Source organism: Corvus hawaiiensis, chromosome 3 (genome assembly GCF_020740725.1).
Source record: "Corvus hawaiiensis isolate bCorHaw1 chromosome 3, bCorHaw1.pri.cur, whole genome shotgun sequence".
Classification (NCBI taxonomy): Eukaryota; Metazoa; Chordata; class Aves; order Passeriformes; family Corvidae; genus Corvus; species Corvus hawaiiensis.
The window spans coordinates 69,892,826-69,909,544 of record NC_063215.1 but is presented as its reverse complement, the minus strand read 5'-3'; the positions used below and the strand labels follow the sequence as shown (position 1 = coordinate 69,909,544).

General features: G+C 34.8%; 1 protein-coding gene across 11 annotated transcripts in view; it reads right to left on the bottom strand.

Moving 5' to 3' along the window:
* Window positions 1-16,719, bottom strand: part of RGS7 (regulator of G protein signaling 7) — a 242,621-nt gene that overhangs the window by 131,676 nt on the left and 94,226 nt on the right. For all 11 annotated transcript variants that reach the window (XR_007202118.1, XR_007202119.1, XM_048296464.1 and 8 more), the window contains exon 3: window positions 5,726-5,822. Coding sequence is in view for 9 of the 11 variants with exons in the window: in XM_048296464.1 (XP_048152421.1) it covers window positions 5,726-5,822 (97 nt within the window). In the remaining 2 variants the exon portion in view is untranslated. The remainder of the gene's footprint in view (window positions 1-5,725; window positions 5,823-16,719) is intronic.

The window sequence follows — 16,719 nt, the reverse complement described above, 5'->3', positions numbered from 1 at the left end:
TTTCTTTTGCAAATGTCTGTAAAAATAATCTTTTCATATTTTAAGGGAACAGACATTTATGATGACTGTTTTGCAGACAGATTACTTTAAAAGACTTTTCAATGAGTTTTCAGTATATTTTAGTTTCCTAGGACAATTTTGCAAAATTGCCTCAGACTTTTTTCACTTTATTTCCTTCTTTTTCCTAATGCTTCCCATGGCAATTGCCACTGAATCGAAAAGTAAGCATAATAAAATTTTTTGCTTTGTTGTTTGGTTAGGAAGAAGCAATAACCTTTAAATGAGTATTTGTTTTTCTGTTTAAAATAACTTCACATTTTGAAAAGCTTTTCATTCCAATAGTAATTTAATAAAGATCTGATAATAACATGTCTTAAAACGAAAATGGAAAGCATAATCATCTTGGAACAGGCTGCTTAGATAAGTTGTGGCTTCCCCATCCCTGGAAGTGTCCAAGGTCAGGCTTCATGGGGCTCTGGGCAACTGGATCTAGTGGGTGATATCCCTGCCCATAGCAAGGAGACTGGAACTAGATGATCTTTAAGGTCCCTTCCAACCCAAACAATTCCATTATTTTATTATTAAAGATATTGGAAAAAGTTCTTCATTTCTTTCTGAGGAGCATTCATCTTATTTGATCCCAGCCCACCACAGCTTGTTCATTCTACACTTCCCAACAACAAAGCTGTCACAAATCTGATTTGCCATAAGATACAAAAGTCCTGTCCAGTTTTAAGCAGCTTAAGGTCACCCCCCTCTGGTCAGTTACTATGCCAGTCACGAGGCCAAGACAGGCAAATAAACAGAAATAAGATGTGAAGGGATGCAGACAGCACTCAAATATCCACTTTGGTTTTCCGTAAAGTGTAAAAAGCATCACTCATTAATCACTTAATTATCTCAATACTTGGAAATGACTGTGTGTCCAATATTATGGCTCCACTTAGTCAATATCTTCTACTCATGACTCTAAAACTCACAAAAAAAATCCACTCCCAAAAGACCATGAACATTTGAATGCATATCAGTCACTCTGACAAAGTGACAAATGGAAACAACGTGCAAGAGAGACTGGTGGTATAACTTCAAACAAACCATTCATTTGGGAATAGAGATTTATTAACTTTTTTTTCTCAAAATTGTGCTTTGAAAAGTGAAACTGTAAAGATGGCAAGTCCCTCCTCCAGTCTGCCCATCTGAGTGGGCACAGGAGAGGGAATGATCCAGTTTCTGTCCTTCAGGAACTGACAGCAAGCTTCTCATCAAAGCATTTCACTAAGAGTGGAACCTTGTCAAGGCAGTGAGCTTGCAGTTTTAACACTGAAGGCCTGGTTTGCAAGAAACAAAAGGCTCATTTGGCATAAAGAAATCAGCAGTGATTCTACCATTAGGGCAGTGCAAGAAAAGAGAGATGAAGGAATGGATAGAACAAGCAAGTAGGAACCTGTCATTAACCCAGCACAGGAGACACTGAAGTTAAAAACAAGGTCTATAAAATTCAAGACTTGGGAGATGGGAATCCTAGTTTCTCCCAAATGGTTAATTTACTCTGGAAAATCTATCAAAAATGGAAATTCCAAAATCCTTTTATTTACATATAATGTAACATTACTTTGCTCCAAAGGTACCAGATGATCGAAGTGCTGTGCCTTGTGGCTTTTACTTCCTGTCAAACCAAGTAGTAGAGCTTTCTATTCCATTTTGTCTTTCAGGTCGGTAATCTCCAGTAGTGAAGTGGATAAACCAATCAACTAATTTCACATGCAGCACTGAGAAGTCATCAGATGTTAACAACTTATTACTCAACTGGAAAGATCAAAACTAATGAGAAACTCTCTTTCCTGTTATTAGTCCCCTGAGTCATCCAATTCCCACTGTACGGCTCTTCATTTTTTGCTGCCTGCCTCTATATAATAAGACAGTTGCAGGTAGCCCCTGTGACTCATTCCTTGGGCTCACCCACCTGTGACTTGTGAGTGAGATGAGCTACTATAACACTGCTTTCCTCTGGAGTATCTCACTACATCTGACCAGGCTACTGAGACTGCTGGTCTGCTTTTAAGTTATATTTTTTTATGTTTAAACACATACATTCTTTAATTTTTTACCAAGCATACTGCTACTAGTGCTTAAAGACTGGTAATCAATCATTATATTAATACATTTGCTAATCAAGCTGCAATATCTCATTATTTTCATGATTTCCAAGATAAAAGAGAAATAAGTATTTTCTGAGATCAGGAAAAACATTTTAAAAAATTAGATATGATGGCAATAATCTTTCTAAAAAATGGGAAAACATAATTTTTATATGGAAAAGATACCATATCAGCTTCACCTACAGGAATGAGAAAAAACTAAAGACTTCGCATGGATTATATTTTCCAGTGAAAGGTAAATTAATGTTTTCATTTTCTCTTTAACACAGGAGATGTTAAAAACACACCTTTCTACTGATCTCTTTCTTCTATTTTTGTTGGTTCAAGCTGTGACTACATTCCAAAATCATTGAGCCAATCAGAAACAGCCAGTAATAACTAGTATGAGCATGTTTTTCTTGAATAGTTTTTATTCTCTCTCTGTGTGCATTCTTTAACCGAACTTACATTTCTCATAGTTCTCCCTCCTCCTTCAATAAAAATTCTCATGTTCCACACTCAAGCTTATACACCACTCAGTTGGAACATTCTCCACAGGTTTTATTCATCACCAAGCTCACCCAAGTATTACATGCTTTAAAGCGCTACGAAGAATCACTCTGATATTCCATAATGACCACAAGACATCACTACATCTACCTAATGAAATATTCATGTTCTGATTAGCTTGTGAAGCTTTCAGCACTAATACTGGCTCAACCACCCACACCATCCCACAAAGACCTCCAAAAGAACCCTCAACTATTGCAGTGCTTTGTCAGTAAACTCTGATTCTTTCTGCTTCAAAGTGAACAACAAAGCTTTGGCATTTTTTTGTATCCCTCCTTAGCCAAAATAAAAATGATATTTTAGAGCTCCTTCTAATCTCTATGATTCATATGTCGGACTCCCTAAATTGATCATTTCAAGCAAGTTTTTTTAAATTCATTTCCAGGTCTAAAGGTGAACCATGGACCAGGAAAATCACCTCCTCTTTAATTCTAGTACTCTAATCCATGTTAATAAAGAATGCCCATTACAACCTTCATGCAATTATTATTGTTGAACAGCAAGATATACACTATATTCGTCACTCCTCTTAAACATTTCAAAAGCATGATGACAACGACAGTAAGTCCTCCTTTTGTTCATCAAAATGCATAATCACATAGAAGGAGCAAAATCTCCTGCCTACATTTCTCCTTAGAGCCTTAAAAGTTTCAAATTTTTATTCGCTCTCTATGAATGTGTGGAATATATGCAATATAAAGCAAAATGATTCCTCATATTTTCAAAATTTCACAAAGTAGAATAATCTTTAATTTAGGATTATATTTTTCTGAAGCACAAAAATGTGTATAGTGTATAGGGAGATATCTGTATTTCAAATGTTTCTCTCTGTGGATATTTTATTTGCGAAAACATTTCAGGAATGACCCAGTAAATGAGATAGTATAATTACATCATCCTATTTATTACAATCACAACTTTCTGTTAAATTCAAATACCATTCCTCAGGCTGATTTTGCTAATGCAGTCATCTTAGAGATGGTCAGTAATTCAGCATTAAAAAAGCAATGGCTCTTTCAACTAGTTTCTCACTTGCCATTTTTAGAAGCAATAGTGTGAAATAAAAGTACATAAAAATTAAAATATGTATACAACGACATATAATAACAATTAAAACGATATCACACAAGACCCTATTCCTACAGACAATTTATGGGCATCCTTAGTTTTTACAAGTTGTTTAAAGGACTCATAGAGTTCTTTTCTAAGTGCTTGCAGGGAACATCATTTCACTGTGGTAGAACTATCCATTTTGCTTCCTCCACAAAAAAAAAAATAGCAAACAATTGCAAAACTCCAGTATTTATGGGGCATAATCCTGGACAGATGGCTTCTTACAAGACATGCTTTATGCACAGACACACACACACACGCACACCCACACACACATCTATGTATGTATATAAAAATACATGAGCATATATGTATGTATATTTTAACTGCAGAGCATCTACTTCGATGCTTTTGTGGGTATTAACAGTACTACAAGTTTTTATTAAATATATTTGCATTACTGTCATCATGATCCTTAGACAATATTCCCATGTTTCCTAGCAATCAACAGTTTTGAGTTCAAGCCGATATTCATTTGCTACACACACATAAACTCCTAGCACACTGAATGAAATCAGCTACTGAGGACATAGGTTTGAAGCTTTCAGATTCCATTCAGTATAGAGAACTGACAGGAAAGCTGATAAATGGAACCAAAATGACAGTTATACTGTTCTGGTGGGAGTTTTAGTCATGTGTACCAAAAATTACTGCTACCCCCTGGTATTTGAAGGAGAAAATCAGGAAAGAGGAAAAAAATGAACTGTGCTATGATTTTTATTTCCATCTGAAGCTAATGAAGTTAATGCATCAATAGAAAAGTTGTTACCTCAGTAACCACTATGTATAACTGCATATAAATTCTAACACAACCTTTAAAAGTATGATGTCTATTCCAGTGAAAAGAAAAAAAAAGACATTTTGGTCTGTATATTTTGAAATCCAGAGTACACAAGGTAAGGCAGAGATTAACAATTAATATTAATTATTCAGTTTGATGCCATGCTGCACTGACCCATGGCAAATAAAGGTCCATTCTTCAGAGACTAGTTTTTGTGCAAGTAGTTTCTAAAATCATGAAGCAATTTTTTCACTCTTAAGGCCCTAGCCTTCTTTATGACACGATTATTCACTAGCAAAAACATTCCAAAGGTTGAAAATTAAAATATAGAATTCTTCTTGCTGTTCTGGACAGTAGAAACTTCTATAAATACTTTCTGTGTAAGGATACACTCTTATGGAATATGGGAAAATTAGGTTAGACAATGGCACCTATTTCAAAGGAACTCCATACTCATTGGAGTATATAGCCATATACATAAATGCATAAATTGCTGTAAAATTATGTAAATATCAGAATAAGTATATGCTAATTAATAAATGCACAGATTTTTGTGCCTATGACAATACTGACCTGAACTAGCTATAAAGCTTACAGCTGTCTTTCAAATCACCACAAAGATCTCAGCCTTAGTTTCTCAGGCACAGGCACCCAGCTACAGAAGCAGATCATGAATGTTCTAATAAATGTCACAGCCCCTAATCAGTATCAGTTGCAGAGTGTGGTGATGATTTTTCTTTTGTTCTGCTGCTATGAAATTTCTTATCTTCATGTACTGGCCCATACACTAACCTCACACTTGCTATGGAAAATGGCTAAAAACCAGACCTGACCTGTAATAAAAATATTGCCATTTTGAGAGAATTAACTTTTTGTAGTAAATTAAGTATTCCCTTCACCTAATTTTCAGGACAAAAACATCTCTGTGTAAACCCACTCCAATCTGAGAGAAACATCAAAAACTTCTATAATTAAAGTATTCAAAGGATAGGAAATGTCTCATCCAGACTAGATGACTGAATTCTCAACAGTACTTATTTGAAAGTGTTTCCCACTAGAACATCCCCCTACATAAGGCAGAGTGAAAACTTTAAAATAGCATGAAATTCACTTTGACTCTTACCAGAAAAGACACTGGGAATCTTGGAAAGAAAACTTTTCACTGTACGAATAGGAATTCCATTTTTCTCATCTTGCATGCGGGCTATGACATCTTCCATCTGAACAGAGACGTTAAAAAAAAAAGGAATAAATAAATTCAGAATTATTTCCTAAAATTAATCTCCAAGAAATCCTAGATCAATCTTTCAAAATGACAGATCAACTCTTTCTATTTCTTTCTTTAATTTATATTCTATAATTTTATTGAACAGTCTAAAACTGCAAGTAATTTATTCATGAAAAACAGTAAAAAAATATATGTATTCAAGGACTCTTGAGAAAGAAATAGCAATGCAGAACAACTTAGTTAAGATTACATTTAGTTAAAGTACCTAAAAGAACTTGTCAAAAACCATTGATGGATATTAAACTTCATGTTTTGATTGTTTTAATGGTATTATACCACATATAAAAGCAAAATAGACACACATAGACTTTTAGGGGACTGATAGAGTTCTCAAACAGAATGTTCAAAACAAAAAGAGACCTTTTAAGTTCAAAGCAAAAACTCCTGCTTTTCTTTTGAGAAGGGGGAACAAAATACAACATGTTGTAATTTTGCATCCCTGGAGACACCAGAGCCAGAAACATAAGATTTCTTTGTAGGTAATAATGGAGTGGGCATAAAAATATTTTAAATCAATTTGCTGATTTTCTTATATATATATTTTTACATTAGCTCAGTTTTCCAACTCAATTTTTAGGCTAATTTGGACCACACATTTTATAAATTGTGCCTAACTCAAAGGTTCACTTTCCTATGAACTATGATGGGAAAACCCTTTTACTGGAAAACAAAGAATATTCAAGTAGAGTCACTGGCTTACAGTGTCAGTTTTACTTCTTGCCCATTTCATAATTTAAGTTTACATATTTGATCATTTCCATCTTTCATTCTTTGAATATCTAACTTCTCAAAATGTTCAATAAAACTCTGATGAAATTAATTAAAACTATTCTTTCTTTTTACTTAAATCACCGACATACTCCATATGAACAATTCTGTGTGACAGGGCATTTTACACTCTTTTATTAGTCAAAGTTTAAAAATTTTTTTCTATGTCACTTCTGTACACCTAATAGGTTCCCAAAAAATTCCTTAAAAGTTTGTGGCTGGGCTGTGTTGTGGAAGCAGACTAACAGACAAAATTCTGTCATGCACCTATTTCCCCTGAAGGCAGATGTCCCACATTAGTAAATAGCAAAGCAGCATTGCGTGCAGCTGTGCATTAATTGGCCCAATAAGGGAGCTGTATAGAGCCAGGAAAGGGAACAGCATTTGAGCACACCAGTGGTGTACTTAGGAAAAAGAACAAATAGCCATATAAAAGAAACCCCAAAACAAAAAACCAAAAAAATAAACCAACCAAAAAAAAAAAAAGAAAACCACAAAAACAGAAAACAAAAAAATTTAGCTTGACTGCTCATGAAAATCCTATTTATACAGAGAGTGTCTGGAGCTTCCCATGTTCCATGTACTTACAGATCACACATTAACAACCTAAGGAATACAAATCCAGTGTCATTGTCCAAACCAAAAAGTACACACAGGACGCAGATATTCTTAGCAAGGTGTGAAAAACTCAGTCTATTGTTCAGCATTAAGCAATGTGCAAAATGTAAGAGAAGAAAACAACCAATATTCATCTGACATGGAATTTAGTTATTTAAATAGAAAAGGCTATTAATAGATTTCTGAAGAAATTGTCAAGCATATCTATACTTGTCAACAACTGTATATGAGATGGAATCTGTCCGTACATTTTTATCCACATAGCACCTGAAGGCTTGTATCCACCCCTTCCAAATTCAGTTGGTGAACAGTCTTATTGTGCCCTTAAGTGAATAAGAAGTCACTTAAATTCAAGTGAATATTTTTGCTGATCATATTTGATGATAAATTCCACACATGCAGAGTAGGCTTGTGAGAATATTGCTAGAACTGCAGAGTCAATAATGTGCACTACACTAGGAAAAACTATAGAAGACAATTAATACATAAGGCAGCACGCTAAAAGTGTATTTGCAATATAATAAGGATTACTACAAACACAGGCCACGCTTCTCAAACATAATATTACAGGTAGAGAGATGCAGTTACTGCTTGCTCAAGAACACAGGAGTGCAAATGTTAAATGCCCAGTGCTGCCAGCAGTCAGTCTTTTGAGAGTACATGGAATAAATTGTCAACTGACATTTACATATGCTTTCCTAAACTTTCTTCATGGACAGTATTTAATGTAAACAGCATAAAATCTAACTTTGAGATGGACTGAAGCTCTGGGAGAGTCCTCTGGTTTTGATTAGCCAAGTGAACTTTAGGATATCTGCACTGCAAAATTACACCTTCCCCTTTATATCAAGCTCATATTATTGCTCCGTGTTGGGAGTGAATTCTGCAAGGGAGTGAATTCTGTGCAAAAGGCAGCTTACACTCCAGACAGCACCACTGTGAACTGCCTGGTTAACTCAGTGAACAAAGATTACTTCCTGAGTAGGAATGTTCTGAACACACAACACAACAGCAGTCCACTAATTAGGTACAGTTGACCTCTTGCACAGAAATCTAAAAAGTTTCTTGTGGTTTGTGGTTATCTTAAATCTTAAACACAAGAACTCTAGAAAATGAAGGGCAATTTAAAAGAAAAAGTTTAAATTAAAGATTCAAATCTATCCAATCCAACATATGCAGGTGCACAGCTTAACTTCCAATATACATAGTTGCTATTTCTGTTTCGGCTGCTATAAATTCAGCAAATATATAACCTCTTCCACTGAAAACCATCAAATTTAATTATATTTGGGAAGCAGCAGTAAAGGCACTCCTCTGTCATTCATCAACAATGACCCAAGACAATGAAAAGGGCAGAATAGTTTAATTAGAATGATGAAAGAAAATCTTAATCTAATTTTGCTCAAGAAGCCTAATCTGAGAAACACATGCTGCTGCCTGATATAATAATTTTCCTGCCTGATGTATCATTGTTTGCTTCTGAGTCACCTGACCCAATACTCAAAAGTGAAATAGAAGCTTCTTCATTTCACCTCAGAATTAGACTGTCTTCTACTTATATGTTCTTACCTGGCTAAACCTGTCTGGCCCTCATCTTGCTGTGGGATCCTTTTTAGTCCTAAACCTTCTCAAATAACTCAAACAAACCCACAAATAATTTTCTTCCAGATCACTCTGCAAATGAAGCTCAATATGCTCGAGAAGAGGAAGTTGTGTAACCGTATCTTTTAGCTTTTCAGTCATCATTATACATCATTAACTGGGAAAGTATAGCTTATAGAAAGAAGCTCCAGTGCAGCACAGATTCTACAGAAGGCTTTCAAAATAAATGTCTTCATCAAAAAATGTGCCATTTGTTTACCAGTGAGGTAATTCTAGCCCTGACAAAAACTCACTAAACTTCTGATGCATAGGCAACTCAGAACAAACTTATGATATTAATATTTAAAACTTCACTTGTCTCCTTGTGAAGATAATTTGAAGTCTTCATCTTGACATGTAAGGACTCTGTGAAATCTATTTCAAAGCCTAACTCTATGACAACAGTGACAATGCATCTTGTCTAAAGCAAAAAGAAAGCAGATAATATCCTGTAATAGAAGGGCTACGGGATACAGGAGCTGTTGAATAATGACAACTAACTCTGCTCTGAACACACTGGGAGCTAGGCATGCAGGCATGCCCAGCTTACCCCAGGAGCAGAACCAGTGGAGGTCTTGAGAACATACAAGGAGCAATATCCTTCAGCTACTTACAGCTAGGTGAAATGAGCACAGCTCCTAAGAGCAGAATTTTTATGGTTCCTCAGTGCCACCATGCCCCATGGTTTATGGGAGGAGACCCTGACCTTTAAACTTCTACATCTAAATAAGAATTTCATTGCTGTTCATCTGCACACCTTGCAAAAATTATCAAGTTGAACTTAAGGTTCAGCATCACTGCATCTTTAGAAATGGTTTATGTTTGGGTTTTGGTTTGTTTTTTTTTAAATTAATTCAAACACAACAAAAGAGAAAAACAAAATGTCTGTTAGTGCAGGACAAGAGTTTTTTCTTCCGTTAAAATTGAGTCTAAATCAACTCCACGTAAAGGTGATCACTAGATAAAAGGATACTAGAAAAAGTCATTCATCTGGAATTAAGTTAGTTCAAAAGATACATGGTAAAAACTTGAAGCTTTGGCCTACTTAGATATAAACAGATGTCTTAATTTGATTTCTGTTCCTAAAAAATTAAATAAACTCAGTGCCACAGAATTAAAATTATACTCAGGAATACCAAAATGAAATAAGCATAATTTTGTACTCAGTTATCATACATCAGAATGGGGATTGCTCTTACGTTGAGTGTACTGGGGTCCACCCACACTACAGCTTCCTTAATTTTGCTGAAATCTTTTTTCTCCTTTTATACAAATGCAGGGGTGGAATAGCCCAGTGGGACTAGCTACAGACCTCATCCAAACTTGTTAAAAATTACAAAGAGTTACAGTATATTTTTTACAGTATGCAACATGTTTCCTTAGACAGTTTCTCCCTTCCCTACTTTAACACTTTACAGAGTCCAAGGTCATTAGTGCAGCTGGCCAGAAGGTGCAGGAAGTTTTCCTGAGCCTGCCCACTGTGCAGAGGTGTACATCAAGCAACACGGGATGAATAAAACTTGCAGGGTAGGAGACAGATACAAGGTTCCTTACAAGGGAAGGACCACTTCATTTCTGACTCCTTCACTGACAAGCACCAATACAGGCAAACTGATTGCCAGATCAAATCAATGAGAAATAACCATGGAAGCAGAGACAGAAGGTTAATGGCAGATCTTCAGTTTACCCAGTGAATGAGGCAGTCACCAAAGTAAAATAAACAATCTCAGTTTAAGAATGCTGACAATTCTTTTTCTAAATCAAATGTGTAGAAACAAGACAGTTTTTCCATTTAATGCAGAATTGGATTATTTCAACTCTTTATTCCTACTTGGGATGAAAATCAAGTTTAAAATATTCAGAAGTTCAGAAAAGTACATTTAGATTTTTGACTAAAGCACAGTGCTGAAAGATGGCTCGAAACATGCAAGACTAATCAAACTGTTAATGGCAGTCATGCATGAACTCTCTGAGCTTGCTGATATAAAACCAGTCAGTTGGGAGTTTCTCTAAGACAGCAATATTGCATCTCTGACCAGAGATGCAATATTTCTACAGGAAACAGCCCTAAGTACTCTCTGATGAACATTAAATTATAGAATAACTTAATTAAAAGAGTACAAGAATGACTGGTCTCATTCTTTTCAGAGCATCTATTTGCTGAAATAATTATTTGACATCATAAAATCCAATGACAAACCAACACAAAAGTTTCCAGTCATATTAAACAGATGCATTGGAGATAGCTTGAAGAGCCTAATTTTCTACATGTACCTATGATGTTGGCACCTCTGCATCATGTTTCTTTCCTTCTGTATATGAAAACACTGGTGTGAGCAAATAGTTCATACTCTGTCCTTAAACAGAATACCTGTGGAGAGCAAAAGATGTTCTGGCTTCACATGTTGCACAAAGGTCTATATTGAACCATCGTCTGTCATTACTGCTATGGCTTAATTTGTAGCTGTCATGTGAATTTCTAATTAAGATTCAAATTCATTTGCCCTATTTATCCATACTGTTTCAGATTCAACAAATAGGTAATATTTCAGATTGGCTGTAAAACAACAGTGGTACTATGTATACTAAGCCTGTTCTTACATTAAATGAGTGCAGGGCAAACCTTTGTCATTTATTAAGAATAATTAAGGCTATTTTGAATTTATTTGAAAATTGATGCCAGTTCTGTGCAATTATTTTTGAGGCCTAATTAAATGAACAGTCCCACTGGGCTTCTCCTTACTATCAACCCTGTAATTTCATCATTGAACTTGCATCAATAAGAAAGGCTCTGCACACTTTGCTGATTTAAAACTGTGGGTTTGAATGATAATTTTAAGCATGCTCTTGTCTTATTCATGTAACTAAAATGCTGAATCATTAAAACCAGCATTTCATTTAAAAGTGCTTGTAGTTTAATACAAATCATACAAGAAGTTCTTGTGCTTTTCATATACCTTTTTTAATACTTTTTGAAAGAAGGACAACTTAAAAGCATACTTTGAACTCCTGTCATTAACCTGTAATTATGTGGCCTGTTTGGAAGCTAGAGCTGTCAATGACCCCTAGGTAAAGACTGAATACAGGTTAATCCCTGTCACATGAAACTGTGCAGTATTGAATGGAAAATCTTGAAGATACCATAAAGGACATTCTGTACTTAGTGATTTATGCCAAAAAGTCACTGTCTTTTCTCCGAAGGACTACCAGTGTTGAGCTCATGGTTTGATGCACCACTTTTTCTCTGCTTCATACATGGGGTAAACAGAAGATCTCACAGTAACCTTCTATTTCCACCTTCATTCTACAGTTATTTCTCACCGTGATTTCTTTGGATAAGTTGATTTGAAAACACTTACTTAATATTGTATTTCCCCCTCCCCCCTCCAAAAAAGTTCTTCTTTATTCTAATTCAAAAAGTAGTGCAAGTTTGCTTCTATCAATGTATTTTTTTGAGAACTCTGTGTGTCAGAACACTGTCAACAAACCTATAATACCGCCCTATTACTTCCAACTTTTTTCAATTAAATAAATTTTTCTCTCACCTAGGAATCCTGCATCTGGATATGTAAGACATACATCCAGTTCACTAAATGTATACTAATGCTATATAGCTGGATTGTGAAGAGCAGACTGAAGTACTTGCTAAAAACTACTCAGCTGGCATTACAGAAAAATCATATAACTGTGGAGGAATCTGTCATACTGATTCAGCTTTGAAATCAAGAAAAGGTTATAGAAAATGCTATACTAAGTCTATGGAAAAGCAGGTAGTTGACAATTCCAGCTCCCTGGCCCTCATGAAAATGCAACTTCAAACAACAGAAAACATATTAAGCAAGAAAAAAGGCTATATTTTTTTGAATTAATCACTTGCAAAATAATTCAAATTTCAAATATGTTTTAAAATTGTTTCAGAGTATTAATGCTTCATAATTTATTTTTACTCTGGCCTTTCCTAGCTAAGAAGCATTTTCTATATTTAGTAAATGTCACAATCAGATACAGAAAATATAAAAGGCTATGCACTGATGCAAAAATTGCTACTTTAACTAAATGGCTCTCATATTTAAATTCCAGATAGATAAAGAAAGGCATTTAATTTTATTTACCTGGTTTTCTTGGAACTTAGAAACTTAATTACAATCAATTAAAAATACAAATTTCTCAAAGCTTGAATGCTACTGTTGCACAACCAAACCAGGGAAAGCTTACCCAAAGGAGTGAAAAAATACATCCAGATGGTGAAATTTCAAAACCATCTAAGTCAATGAATTTTGGAAACTGCATTTCTGCTTTCAGTAAAATAATTATTTGTATCATATGTATGAAACTTTTTGGTTGGAATGTCAGAGGAAAGGGAAATATCACTATGGGCACTTGAGAAAAAAACACAGCTTCATGAAGGAGGTCTTGGTGAAAGACTGTTTCTATTAATAGAGAGATTTCTGCAAGAATACTTCATTCAGAATAAAATATACATTTTTAAAGGAGATAAACCTATAAATAATTTTTATTAATCTGTCAGGCCAAGATTTTATCTTCTAAACTGTGCTACCACCAATCAAAATATTATTTCTTAGGCAAAATACATATTTTTAAAAATACAGTCTTTCAAAGCCAAGGTGTTTCCTGAGTTGCACGGATCATCTGTGATATGATGGTCCTGACATTAAAAATGAAGTCTCCTATGTATTTCAGAAACAGAGAAGTTCAGCTGGAAACCTGATCTCAGAGATCCCAAATGGACCTTTCAAAACAATATTACAAAAGTGGTCAAAATGGTTTTTTTCCAAAAGAGAAGAAAGGTAAAATGCCAAAACTCAACAGGAAAAAAAAATTAAGAACAGATTCTGGTCAGTACACAGGCTGGGATTTAAAAGAAGAAAACAGATGCAAACATTTTTGTAGGAGATGGAAAATAAGGAACTAAGTTAGCTTATACATGGGTAACCTGGATAGAAAAGTGAAATGTAGGCAATAGCACATTTTGCCTTCACAAAAAATATTCACAAAAATCTTAGCTATAACAGAGTTATGATATATTCATCCACCTAACAAAAAAGTGATGTTGCTCTGGAGAACATTTAGATTTACTCCAAAATATTGTCATTTAATTCTAAAGTCTGCAAAACCAGATGGTTTTTTTTTAAATTGGTAGATCTTATGTCATCTGTTACTAATGGTTTTAAATCTATATTTTTCTGGTTGGAATCTCTTTTCCTCACTTGTCAGATGATCCCAAACATTACAAAGCCACATCAGAGCAGCAGATCATTTGAGAAGCAGCTGCTGTTGCCCAAGGATGAAACCTTTTTTTAAAAGTGCAATATCATTATCCTTCAAATACTGATGAGGGGAAAAGTAATTACAAGAAATCTTTCAAATTACATTGACAGAAATAACATTTTAGGGCAAACAATGATTAATAGTTTGGTGATTTCTGCATTGCTCTCTGCCCTGTGGGAGGGGAAGACTGAGGAAGGCAAGATGATCTTCTGCTAATTTTCTGTTGAATAACAATTTAGAAAATGACCCTGCCTATATTTTAAGGTTCTGTAACATGCTCTAGACAATAAATAATTCATCTTATTAAAAGCTGATAAATCACAGGATTACTTCTCCATTCACAAAGAAACTGCAAGGAGGAACATCTGTCATAGCATCATAGAACTATGGAATCATGGAATCATAGAATGGCTTGGGTTGGAAGGAACTTCCAAAGCTCATCTCATTCAAATGCCCTGCAATGAGCAGGGGCATTTTCAAGCAGAGCAGGTTGCTCAGAGCCCCATCCAATCTGACCTGGAATGTTTCCAGGGATAGACCATCCACCATCTCTCTGGGCACTCTATACCAATGTCTCACTAGCACATGCAGAAGATAAAGCCTAAGTAGTTTGGTGATTTCTGCATTGCTCTCTGCCCTATGGCGCAGGAAGACTGAAGGAGGCAAGTTCATCTTCTGCTAATATTTCAGCACCTAAAGAACAAAGATACTATATAAAAACTACATTTCTAGTTCTCTTTGTCCTTGAAATTGCTCTGAGGCATTAAATTCCATTAAATACAGAAGTAAAACTGCTACCATCAAAATAAATTTTTACTAGTGACTTTTAAACCAAGCTCTTGTACAAAAAAAATGTTTTTAATTGCATTACAGTATGGAAAGCTTTCAGTATCAATTCTATTTGGCATTTTAAAAAATAGGCTGTTGATGTAATACAGTAATGTAGCATTATATGACAGATGGATTGGTTGCACAGTAGTCTGTTCACCCTCTGTTACACAACTTACTTGAAAACAAATATTTTATTCTTATCTACTCTGAATAGATGGAAAATAGCCAGCTGTGGATGTTCTGGCTAAGTCAGTTCTTAAAGCATGTTGAATTCACCCATTTTCACTTAAAGAACAATGCAAAGGAAATGAAAACAAATTAAATACTGAACTATTGATCTGCCAAGTGAAAAATGCAGATAATTAATGGATAATGTCCACAGAAGATGCAATCATTGTACATTCCCTATGCAAAAAAAAAAAAAAAAAAAAAAAAACACCAAAACCAAAACCAAACAAACAAAAAAACCCCAACCCCTCCCAAAACATATCAAGAAGAGTACTGAAATAAATGAAACAGAACATCAGAACATTTAAACCTTTTTTCATAAAAATTTAGCTACCAGCATTCCAATAACACCAGTACATTTTCCCTCCTTATTAAAAATCTTATTATCATCTCCCCTTCGAGCCAGCAGAAGCTCCAGGCCTGATCATCTTTTTATTCCTCTTGAGAAGATCACTCACACTCGAGTACTAATTTTCATGCTCAAAAGCAAAATTATTTCATATAGCTGTTGCTAGTAGCAATTCAGGAACTGCAGGGCAAACTATAGGTTCATGTAAGACAAGCAATGCATACAAATATTAGCCTGCCCTTCAGGGACAAAAATTATGTATTTCTACATGTCAAGCAAGTTTTTTTCATCTCTTATTGACTATACAGATTAGTCAAGCTTCTCATCAATCAGAACATTAGAAGATTTAAGATAAATAGGTTGTAGGTCTTCTTATTCAGCAAGGAGTAATAAAAAATAAGTTCTACATGCATTTAAAAACCAAAAACATTGGGGTGAATTTATGTGGAAATAAAAGGGAGGTTTTTCCCTGCATTGGTCTTTACAGTTTAAAAATATATTTTAAGTTGATTGTGGAAAAACACCCAAACAAAATGTATTTGCTATGAAACAAAATTTTAAAATGTAATTAAAATAAGGAATGTTATTTTGCAAAGAATGTCAAAATTGCCACTATTTTATTTATAATTTCTCAACATTCCCAGAGTTATTCCTGTATAGAATTCTATCTGTATCAGCCAGAGTCTAAGATGAATTTAAAATCTTATTTCCCTAAGACAGAGGAAACATTTCTATGGCATTCACAAAATCCTGGCGTTCTTCTAAAATTTACTTAAGATACAGCAAAAATAACTTGATTGACTGAATGTAGCCCATTGCTTCCTTTAGCAGTTATTCGGAAGAAGAGAGTTAGTCAGAATTTTGATAAGGGTTTTTGATTCTACACAATGAATGGGCAAAACAGAAATGAAAGTTCCTTATTTACAAATGAAAGCTAAGTTAGCCATACTCTTTGATCAAAGCAGGCTTTCACAGTAGTTTTCTTAAAAGAAATCATTGCTAAAGAGCAGTAACGCCAGTCCACACCTAATACCATTGTATGTCCACCGCAAACACACACAGACTGACTTCTCGTCTTCATCGCTTATAACTAAATCTACCCAAT